Here is a 12,512-nt window from a genome sequence, read left to right as displayed (position 1 = left end):
TAGGGCCCCAAAATGTATTTCGACGGGCCCCAAACTTGTAACTCCGCCGAAGCGATACAGAAAAGACTGCATTACTGTGATTTATATTACAAATATCGAACAATTAAACGGCCCAACGGGAATCTAACAAAATGACACAAAATCCGGTTTTGCCATCTCATATTTGTTTCCATGGTCTCCAAATCGGCATATATCACCAAATGATCGTCAGTCTGAGACGCTATATTAGTTTTACATTGAAATAAGTAATTAGTAGCCACAAAAAATGAGTAAACAGGCTATTCAGAACACACAATCGAAAACAAAAAGGGAAGTGCAAAACTGGAACGTACGCATACCCCACATGCAAAAATTTATCCTTCTACAGTTTACCATTTTTGAGTTATGACTAATGAGAGATACACACGTACATCCAGCTACAAGAAACGCAATAACTAACTTGTTTGGTACCTGAATGCGGTATTAAAAACTCTTTCATGGGTAACTAAAATAGAAATTCATGCTGAAATTTAGTAAACAATTTTATATGAAAAAAACCTTTACTTTGTATTAAAAAGTAAAACATCAAAGGTTTTTTTTTTCTCAAAAACATCGGCCAATTCCATTGGCTTTTCGATGTTTTTAAGGCCGATGGGCCGATGTTTCGTGCAATTTAGCATCGGCCGCCGATGCTGATGGCTAAATTGTTGAATCATCGGCGCCGATGCATCGGTCGAGTCCTAGAAAGGACACAACAACTAGAAAAGTGGTTAAAATGATAAATATAAATGTTACATTACTACTTTGAAAAATGAAAAAAATGAATTAAAACTTGAAAAAAATAATTTTTGGCATTTTTCCCCCCGCAATTCCCATGTAATACAAATACAAAAGTGATGACTAGCAACAGGCTCTGGGCCCAGCTAGACTGGTCCTAGTCAATTTACAATCCCCAGTGAAGATCAATGGTCCTCTTAAAACTATCTACTCCCGTGCTCATTACCACTTCTTCTGGTAAGCTGTTCCAAGGTTCCACTACCCTGCTATAATAATTTTTCCTAATATCCATGTTAGCCGAGATTTAAATAGCTTAAAACAATGACCCCGTGTCCCGTTTTCAGTGCTAAATTTCAGCCCCGTAACATCTTTCATTTTAATAAATTTAAACAACTGAATCATGTCTCCTCGGTCTCTTCTTTGCTCAAGACTACATTTTTACCTTCTAAGCCTGGAATCATAGTCTAAATGCGAAAGTTCATTTATTAGCCTTGTAGCCCGCCTTTGAACCCTTTCCAATACATTAATATCTTTCTTAAGATAAAGAGACCAAAATTGAGCAGCATACTCCAAATGAGGTCTTACCAAACTTCTATATAAGGGAAGAAGAATTTCTTTAGATTTGTTTGAAATAGATCTATTGATAAACCCAAGCATCTTATTAGCTTTGTTACTAGCTATGCTACACTGTTGGCTGAACTTTAAATCCTGACTTATTAAGATGCCCAGATCAGTAACTTTTTCTGCCTGACTAATGACTGAACCTTGCAAATAATAATTTGTACACTTATTTCCATGCCCTAAATGTAGCACTTGACATTTACGACATTAACAGTCATACCCCATTTATCAGCCCACTCTGTAATATGATCTAGATCCTCTTGCAGCTGATTTGCTTGTTCTTCATTTTCTACACTCCCCATAACTTTAACATCATCAGCAAAACAATTCATGTTCCCAGAAATATTTTTATAAATATCGTTCATAAAAACAATGAACAAAACAGGCCCTAACACAGATCCTTGAGGAACCCCGCTTAAAACCTCACTCCAATTAGAATAATTTCCCCTTACAACTGCACTTTGTTTCTTTCTGGTCAGCCAGTTTTTTACGCAAATGAAAGTTTTCCCTCCTATTCCAATATCAGCTAATTTGCTTAGTAAGATTCTTGGAAAAGGCCCTTGACCCTTACGTTATTGTGGACCGTATTAACTGCTGATAATCATTAAAAATTTGTACTTTGGTTCCCCACTACCTACTTTCTCGTGAGCGAAAGTTACAGGGTACAGCGGGTACGGCCTTAGATGTGGATTAAAAATGTTGAACTGGCTATATGTTTTTTTTCTTCAGGAAATTTATTTGAAACTAGTAGTTTTGGACATGTATTCGCTAACAGGAAGCCTGCCCCAGGAAACTTCCCTACATCCTTAATCGCACTGAAAGCAGTTCCATACCCCCAGATTAAATATCAGTTAAGCATATTGAACTTTTTATTTCCTTTATTTTTGTATTTATTTTTGTGAGGGGAAAAAGAGCCCTATTGGGCTCTTTTGCTCTAATCGGCTTAAGGCCGGCTCTGATTGTACTAACTCCAGAAACGTCACTTGATTTATCCAAATATAATTTTAATGTTGTAAGTATTGGGATGACTTCAGAAATGAATGATTTTGATTGTGAAATGTGCTTCGTTATTTCTACAAATGGTTTCAGAAGATGGAGCACCTTTTCCAAAATTGACCACTCATTTGAACTTAAATTGTTTATCCCCAAATTTAGAAGCATATAGAGAAACTGCGTTTTTTTTGTTCTAGTAATCTTTCCAACATGTAATATGTGCTATTCTATCGAGTAGGCATGCTTTGTATTTAGTTGTTTTTCAGGATCTTTCAACTCATTTGCTTGAATGTTTCAATGACTGAAATGTGTAACTATCTTTTTTCCTTGAGCAATTAAATTGCTTATTGATCTTTGTGATGTTAAACCATCGCATACAGTCAAATGCAAGGAGTGTAGAAAGCAGGATTCACTTTTCAAATTTGAAATACGTACTCCTTTCATGATATTTGATTCTTCATCGCATATTTTGTCATTCAGAATCCAGTCGTCAACCACTGTTTTGAACACTCATACAGATGACTTCACCAGTACGGCTTCCCGGAAAATGCTTAGCTTCCAGTGCAGTGTGATGATAAATAAAATCCTTTGATATCCAGTGGGCAGTAAAGCTCATAAAACTTTGATTGTTGACAGAACTAGTCCAAATATCCGATGTTAGTGTCATGAATTCTGCATCTGATATTAATGTTGTGACTTTTGTTTTGCAATCTTCATAAAGAGAAGGAATAACTTTCTCTTTGAACTATTCCCGGCTGGGAATTTTATACTGTGGCTGAGCTTTTTTCATTAAATTAATAAAGCCTGCAACTTCGACAAAACTAAATGGTTGATTGTCGCATGCTATCATTTCCGCAATTGAAGTATGCAGTTCTACTGATCAGTTGTCATTAATGTCCCAATTTTTTTTCTTCTCAATAAGTTAATCTTATGTTTCTTGCTTCCTTTTTACACCTTGACTTGTACTGGGTGTCGCTGGTGTATTTACTTCTGTAACTGCATCACAAGTCTTGATTTTACTTTTTTCACAATACTCTTATGGATGTTTTTTAGCCAAATTGTTAATCAGTGAGCTTGTAGTTGCTTTTTTCCTAACTCCTCCTCTTCACAGAATATTTTTGCATAATTTACATCTTGCTTTTGTGTAATCATTTGGTATGGGTTCAAAAATACTCCAAACTATACTTATTTTATTGACAGAAAAATCAATTTTGCTTTCTTTGAACTCAGAACAGAATAAAATACCAGCATAGAGCAACTAATATTACTGACGCTTATCAGTTAGAACTAGTCCACTCTTTTGAAAGGGGTTAGGGTACAGGGGTTGACAGAACAACTGTTGAGGGTGTTGAAAGAACAGGTATTGTAAAGTAAAAAAAAATGTGATACCAGATTAAACCAAAACCTGGATCAGCACAGAGCTACTGCTTCTTGCTATTTATAACTCATATCAGTTAGAACCAATCCATTAGTTGAAATGGGTTAAAGGGAAAAGGATACAGAACAAGTGTTGGTTGGGTGTCAAAAGAACAGATTTTGAAAGTAAAAGATGAATGTTGAAAAAGGAAGTTCTTTTGAAAGGGAGATAAACTGAATTATCTGAATAGATTCTTATGTTTTTTAGATTGCCAGTTTAAAAGAAAATTAAATAGTTTTAGATAAGGTGAATAGGATTAATCAATAACTTAAATAGTTCTAATTAGAAGTCAAAAAAATATATTAATGATAAGAAATGAGCATCAGATAGCGGAAAACTTTACAACAATTCAGGTTTCTTTAGTTCCCCCCTCCCTTATTTGAGAAGCATAGTGAAATGATGCTTCTAGTAGAAAGATATTGATGTATCAAAAGCTAAGAAATAAAGCTCTTATCGTTAGAAAGTGTTCCAAAAAATCCCCCCCCCCCCTTTTCTTAGTTTTATTCCATCGAATATTTTTAAAGTTAATGCTAATGCTTTCAAAAAATAATTTGCTCCGAAGCATTTTTTTAATATTGTGATATAGTATTTTAAGCTGTTTAATGCACAGAAATGTGTTTTAAATGCAACCGGTGCTTTGTTTTTAAACAAAAACAAGTTAACTGTTCGGCAGCCGAATAGCCGAATTTTCGGCCTTGACTGGGGCGGAATATTCGGTATTCGGCCAAATTACTATTCCTTGCATCCCCAAAACAGATCCATTAGATAAATTACTCTGAAATTCCAAAACGACATGATTGAGATAAGTCGGGGAAAACTTCCTGCCAATCGCTTCAAATTTTCACGGGAAGTGGATCATAGTACTACTGCCATTAAAGGAAAAAAAATTTCACAATTTTCAACTTTTTTTTAAAGTTAGAGAAAATCAGAGTTTGCAAATATAGATCATGATATATATCACAATATATATTCAATATTTATTTTGAAAATATCATGATTATTTTGGTATTTTCGATATTTAGTTTTTCAACTACGGTATTATCAATGTAAAAATTATATCAATCATAGTAATATTGTTCATTTATTATTTAAAATAACCAAACGTTATGTGCTATATTTTTACATAGTTATGTACTATATTTTGTTATAGTAATGATGTATTATTGCATCATTAATATAACAAACTAATATAATATTCCTTTTTTATTTTACATTCATAAAATTATAAGTAATGTAACAGTTTTAATTCACATTAAAAGTGCCTAATTAAATATTGAACATTGGTCAGAGAAAAAGAAAATGCTGTATGACTTTGCACCGACGAATGTATATTTTTTATTTCTGAATCATATAACTGTGTAAATGTAGCTAACAGAAGAAAAATGAGTGAAACAACTAATGTTAAATTAACTCCAATAAAATTTCTAGAAATGTAAAATGAAATTTTAGATAAAATAAAGGTTTCTTTCATTATGTATAAGTCTACGTATTGTAATTATAATATAAGAAAATAAAGAGTGATTGGAGGATGCATTTACTATTTTGAAGACTTTAGTTTGTGCTTATTGAAAACATCAAAATATCCAATACATATCAAAATGTCATTTTTTTGACATTTTTAAACTGTGGTAAAAATTGAGCTATCTATATGGTGCCTTCTTAGGGGTGGGGAACTTTTTTTAACAATTCTGGCACAGTCACTTGTTTATGTACATAAGTAATACGCATCTAAAACTCAGTAAATATATCCAAAGAAATAAATAGTGTGTATCTAAAAATAAAGTTGCATCTAGTTGTGTGTATCTAAAAATAAAGTTGCATCTAGTTGTGTGGATCTAAAAATCAGAAAGAAGTAGTAAGCAATAAGAAAAGTAAGCAGTAGTAAGTAGCATAGATCTAAAGCTGTAAATAGTGTAGATTTAAAAATCAGGTTGAAAAAAGAAATAGGAATTTTGAAAAATAGATTTTTTACTTGTTAAGTAAAAGAGGGTGTATTTATCTACATTCAGTAAATCATCAGCCTTCTCCATGAAAAAAAAAATTAAAATTTTGAAAGACTAGATAATCAGGTGTTTATTGTACGCATATGCAAAATTTGAAAAGAAACTGAAAAAAAAAAAACATTTAAAATGTTAGTTTCATACAGGGATATCGCAGACTTAAATTTTTGGGAGGGGTGAAATTTTCAAATTGCCAAATGAAATTCCAAATTTTGCTGAATGATAAAATATGGGTATTCGCATAATTAATGCATCTAATGAAAAGGGACAATTCAGTCATTCAAAAAATTGCAATATTACAATTATGTCTGAAAATGTTCCAAATTGACAAGGTACGCCAAATAAGGACATTTTTGGTACGTCCTTGGTATCATACAATATATGAAGGAGAGAATAGCTTCCAAATGTAACTTATAATACCTTGGTCCAAACAATTGAACCATCAAAGACTTGGTAAACCAGAAAAATGCAGTTTTAAATTAAAAATATTTACTTATCTTACTATTAGATTTACATAATTTCAAAATAAATTAAATCATCATTCTCAAAAAAATTAAAAATTATAATCAAGGCAGATTTTTTTTCCCCTTGTCAAGGGATCAAAATATTTTTATGACATGCTTTCAGCATTAGATAATTAAAAAAACTTAAAAATTATCAAACGAGTAATTCATTTAAAATTATAAAAAGTTTTATTGATCTACCAAGGAGAACTAGTTCTCTAGGAAATTGTAATAATTAAAATTTAACACAGAGAAAGAATTCTTTTTAAAAAAAGATTTAGGTATGGGGTCTGTCGGAGTAATTTGGGTATGAAAATGACCATTTTGTCCAGTCCTGTAATAAATTTATCTATACATATTTTTTTCTTTTTCTTGTTTCAGCTTAGCATTATGATTTTCCAGAATAGTTTTCTACAAACTACATGTTAATAGATCCATTTGCATGTAAATGGCAAACATAAATTTCACTATACCCAAACTACCCCATGGATGGAGGAATTTGGGTATAGTAACAGTTAAAGAGTAAAGCATGGCTTTAATAACGATCTCATTGTTTTCAAACTTAAGTTGAATGTAGGTTCAACATAAATAATAGGATGGTATGAAAATTAATTTTTTAAAGTATTAAGATGGATTTTAGACTGAAAATAGCACAATATGACAAGCTGTTAATGGACAGGAAATAGTTTTTTGTTACATTTAACACTAGAAAGACGGAAGCGGTCATTTTGACCGCAAACGATTTTCAAATGCTCATATTCGCTGCGTTTAATTTTCAAACTCCTTTTTCTTCATTGACTTTTCCTAACTATTTATTAAGATCATACAACAGTATTTTTTTTCTCTTTAGGATTATTATTATAGTCACTATAAATGTTTATACCTAGAAAAACGGACTACGGTCATTTTGACCGCTAAGTGAACCTTTCTTTATGCATCCGTTTTCTTTTTTTTTCTCTTATCAGTTATGTGTACTATGGACCATTGTTAGTTGTCAGGGTGAGTAATCTTCTTTTGAGCTTGAGTAGTACCTGCTGGTCAGGTTTAATTCTTTGAACTGTTAGAAAAATGCGAAACACCTGTTGGTTGCATGGTTTCAGTTTTCTGCTATCTGCACAATGGGCAAAGTTGAGAAAGGTGAATTTGAAAAGCATGTGACTGGACACGTGAAATTACTTTGGGTCTAAAAAGAGTAAATATAAACAGGTAAATTCCAAAAATGTTTGCTGGAATTCTTTTGTGCACCAAAACATGTGCTTTGCTTGAAGCATTGACGTTTATTTTCTTCGATGATAATGAAGTGCTCAGTCACATAATTATCTTCATGATGCCGAGAAGAACCGTTGACAAGCAAAACTTATAGGAACATTAATACCTGAAACTGTTGCAGATTTATCTAAAACAGATTATGTTCAAATGAAGTCTGACTTATCTGAAGAGAATTATATTTCTAGCGGTGAGAATAGTTTGCTTTCATGAGATTATTGCCAATATTTTTCGGAGCCAAGATTTTCAGAAAAGGATTGTTCTTCTAAGTTAGAATCAGAAAAAACCTCGCTAATAAAAACTGATGCTCAAAATATAAAACTCAGTGAAAGAAAAAGGGAAAAGGATCTGAAGCCGAAAAAAAAGGGGGAAATTTCAAAAACAGAACTCCTATTTCTCCAATTTCCTCCAAGTCACCTCACTAATCAATTTTGCTGCACATAAATAAATATCTACCTCAGGAAAAAGATTAACATAGTGTGAAATTGACTATGCGGAAATAAATCTACGAGCACTTCTTCTGATTGCCAAAAAAAAAAAAAACTGTTAATGACTAATATACATCGCCCAATCCAAAAAAAAGTGGACATGAGGATGAAAATTCAAATTTCATTCAATATATTTGAAATTTTGCATACGCACTGTTAAAAGTATACTATTTCATATTTTATTGAAAAAAAATTTCATTTATGTCATTAACATTCTTATTTTAATTACTAAAGTGGAACTATATCAGTACGAACTAGACTGCACCAAAACTGCTTATGTTGCATGGTCTATTACAGCTGAACAAATAATTCTAGAAATCTATAAAGTTTCACACATAATCTGACATTCATTAGCAACAGTTTTTTCCTGAAGAGAAATGTCTACTAATCTTCACTACAAAAGGTAAGCATATTTAATTATTCTTAATTATTGTGTCACACCCGCAACAAAAAAATGCATTTATATTTCCACAGAAAAATTTATTTGCCTAAAAGTTTTGAAACTTTGTATTCTAAAATAGTTTACTAAAGTACTTTGAATAACAAACAGAAAAAAAATTAATTAATGTTTTAATTGGAGTTATTAAGCGTTGCGGGTGTGACGTGTTCCTGTTGCGGGTGTGACATTTAGTTAAAGTCACACCCGCAACATCTTTTTAAATTAAACACAAATGTAATTCTGGAATGCATGTAGATGACAGCACTAATGTTTTAACCTTTGGCCTAACCTTTGGCCTTTGACTTATTTGTCTAGACCCCCAGTTAATTCAAAATTAGTATCTTTAGAGCATGTGCAGTTGATTTATTTAGTTTGGTATTCTATATTATTGGTTCTCCTAAGAAACATTTTTGTATTTCTTGATTTATAATTAAGGCAACTATTCAATAAGGTAAGATTTGTTTTTGTTTTTTTAAATAAAACTTTAAAAAACCAAAACAATATTTTATCTTTTTTAATATGTATAAAAATGTATAATTTTGCTTTCAACATTTGACTTTTTCCCCCTTTACTTTTTAAAACAAATAATGTAATATTAGGGATAGATTATTTTTTACTTCAAATTCAAAATAAATATAAAGAAATAATAAAAATAGTAATGAAACTTTTATTAAAATATTTATTAAAAAAAACTTTGTATAAAATTCTGTCAGTTAAAGTTTTAAATGAATCAAAACTTAATGTTTTTAATTTCATTTGGGGTTAAAAAATTCAAAGAACTTCAAAAAAAAAAAAACAACATGTTCAACAATGTATTCTGGGACTTGTAGTGCTATATTTATTCACTTTACACTTTTTTTTTTTTTTGCAGAAGAATGAACAGCACTGAAAGATTCCGAAATCATCGTAAAAAGATGAAAGAAAACTCGGCTAAATACTCGGAATATTTTCTAAAAGAAAGGGAAAGAAACAAAGCAAGAATAGAAATTACGAAGAAACTACTTTAAAAAATTACATCTGTGGCCATGAAAAAAAAGAAAATGTAGAGGCAAAACCAGAATGAGAGGCAGAGAAAGTGTAGAGAGAGAAAGAAATCTTTGAGAAAAGGGGCCACACCATCTCCAGCTGTAGAAACGAAGTCGATGGCAATTTTTTGAAGAGCTCAAACCTTTGGTAATGCAATCCATAGACGGGTACAATCTTCTGTTAATGTCATACAACCATAAAGACTACAACATTAAAATTGCATGGTCATACTTTGCAAGGACTCATAGATAAGGAGCTGTGGATGGTGTTGGTGCGGTAACAAAAAAAAAAAAAGGTGTCACTTGCCGTTCTACAGTGTAGAGCAACAGTCAATTCTGCATCGGATTTTGCCATTTGAGCAGAAAAGGCTCTTAAAAAAATCAGAGTACTTTATTCTGCGGAGAGCGATATCACAAAAGATGTTGCAAAAATGCTTCACGCACGCTGCTGCCTTGTACAAAGCTATACCAAACTTACAATCGGTACACCATGTTGTACCGATCGATACGGGTACAATTCAAGTGGCAGGCACTAACTGCAGAAAGTGCACTGAAAACAGTTTCATTGCTGCCTCAGTCGGAAACGATCTCCCTTGGTAATATAAATGCTATTGGAGATTTTGTAGAATTAGTTTTGTTTTCTACCTCAAAAAAAAAAAAAAAAAATTGGTCAAATCAAGCAAATAGATGGAGAAGACGTACAAGTAGAATACTTGGGAAAAAAACCCCCCTCAGAACATGTATACATCTGGCCCAATCAGTCCGACATATCATGGGAGAAACAGAACATTGTAATAAGAAAACTAACACCCCCTGAAATCATCAATTCTAGATTGGAAATGAGATTTATGTAAAAAAAATTTCCTTAGTTATTTGCAATTTCTCTTATTTATTACTGTGCTAATCATAAAATGTCTGATTGATAACTATTTGTGTATGTTGTTATTTTATTGGCCACACAAGTCACACCCGCAACGGCAACTTTGAATATTTTTTACAGTGAAACTAATTGAGTGAATATCTAAATTTTTGTATAGAATAATTAGTTAAGTATTACTGTCTAACATAAAAAAAAAACCCAGTTCGATCAGTTGATATAATTCACAGAGTTTTTAATGTTTTGATCGCAAGGTGAAAATGCATGTCCTTTTTATGTCACACCCGCAACGGGTAGAAATTAATTTTTTAAAAAATAAATAAAATATCAATCAACTTGCAAATTGGCATCAATGTACCTGCAAGTAATCTTTATTGAAAAATATAAAAATTGAAACCTATACTCTAAAATATTTTTGCTGATGACTAATTTAGTTAGTGTAAATGTCACACCCGCAACTTTGGATTGGGCGACATGTGACTTGATAACATAAGTATTTCGAAATACTGTAAAAGATAGTAATGTACGGTGTCTTGCGATATTTAAATATTTTTTTTAAACCAAACACATGCATGGTTGATTATAGTACTTGTTAGTTATTACATGCTAAGAAAATATCCTCATTTTTGTACAAATTTGCTCTTTCTCAATGCCAATTGTGTAAAGCATGTGTATTTCACTTGATCAAACATAAAATTTAAAAAAAGGCTATCTGAGACTTATTTGCAGACTACATTACGATTAAATTGTTAAGTTAAACTCTGACATGTTGAAACAAATCTTTTCTCTGGTTAAAAATCCCGAAAGGAGGAATTTCCTATCTTTTTAGTATGGCGGTCAAAGTGACCGCTGCCAGTCTTTCTAGGTATACGCAAAACGCCGTCTTTCTAGTGTTAAACAACCTTCCAATTCATTTTTAGCACATATTACCTTGGGTAGTGAGGATGCACATACATGACGATGTTTGTAGTCCAATAACATTATTTGTCCTTCTGATTAGTAAAATGTAATATATACCCAAATTATCCCATGTCTTAAAATTATTAATTACATGAAAACTAACTTTGTTAAATGTTTCAATTCAATGTCAAATTAATGTAAACATATGTAATGTCTACATACCTAAACTTGAAAAACAATGAGTCACAGGTTAATTAGCAGCACTATTTGGAAGTAGTTCTTTTGCATTGCATTGACATCTCCGAAAAGTTGAATTTATTTTTTATCAATTTCAAAAAGAGTGCTGGCAGTATTTCTTCAGCATGTACTCATAGGTAAGGATGATGTTTATAACTGTGAATTTTTGTAAGTGTACCAAATGAATAGTTTTCATTTTGTTCAATTAAATATAACTTATACCCGAATTCCCCCGACTACCCAAATTACCCCAACAGACTCTGGGATTACAATCGACAAATTATTCCCATTCAATATGACATACCATATTAAAAAAAGAAAGAAACAATTCTTTAAAATAATTTGGTGACATATAAAGCGCTACAAGAAAAACTCAATCTGTTTCAAAACGTTTTGAATATTAATTTGTTTACAACTGGATTGACATTCAGTAGTAAACGTAATTTGATTTCACAATATTTGAAAGTAAATTTTTGTTTGGATCAGACACACAGGAATTGCATTAAAAATGTCAACAAACCTTGCTTTGGAGGGTAACGATATGCATTGCTAGAAGCAGGATCGAGTTCTTCAATTCGTGCGTTTTCTCGACTAAATATCAGACCCATTTTGCTGTTGTGGTTTGGGTATTGACAAATAAATACTGCGTACACTTTAAAAGGGCATTTTTTCTCTACATATGGAGCGATAAAAATAATAAGAAGAATTAATACAGTACCACATAATAGTCACTAAAAGAATGGAGGAATATGGATTTAAAATTGTGCTAAAAAAATTGATTTTCTCATAGTGGGAAGTGTTCTGCTACCGGAAAGAAAACAACTTTCAGCCAAATCATTTTCTTAAGAATACTCATAAAATAACGTTGCCAATTAACTAACTAATAAACAACTATAGTTATGAGCTGCAGAATTCGTGGAGAAAAAGGAGAAACTTGACATTTTCACAGCAGTTTTGCAACCTTGTTTGCATCGACTGCAACTTTGCGAA

General features: G+C 31.8%; 1 protein-coding gene across 1 annotated transcript in view; it reads right to left on the bottom strand.

Moving 5' to 3' along the window:
• LOC129218169 (E3 ubiquitin-protein ligase MGRN1-like) overlaps window positions 1-12,264 on the bottom strand; it is a 100,806-nt gene extending 88,542 nt beyond the window's left edge. Inside the window, exon 1 of the mRNA XM_054852383.1 lies at window positions 12,043-12,264. Coding sequence (XP_054708358.1) covers window positions 12,043-12,130 — 88 coding nt within the window. The 5' untranslated portion in view covers window positions 12,131-12,264. The remainder of the gene's footprint in view (window positions 1-12,042) is intronic.
• Between the last annotated feature and the right edge of the window lie 248 nt (window positions 12,265-12,512).

Source organism: Uloborus diversus, chromosome 3, assembly GCF_026930045.1.
Source record: "Uloborus diversus isolate 005 chromosome 3, Udiv.v.3.1, whole genome shotgun sequence".
NCBI lineage: Eukaryota > Metazoa > Arthropoda > Arachnida > Araneae > Uloboridae > Uloborus > Uloborus diversus.
The sequence above is the reverse complement of the archived record's forward strand: the minus strand, read 5'-3'. Positions and strand labels throughout refer to the sequence as shown.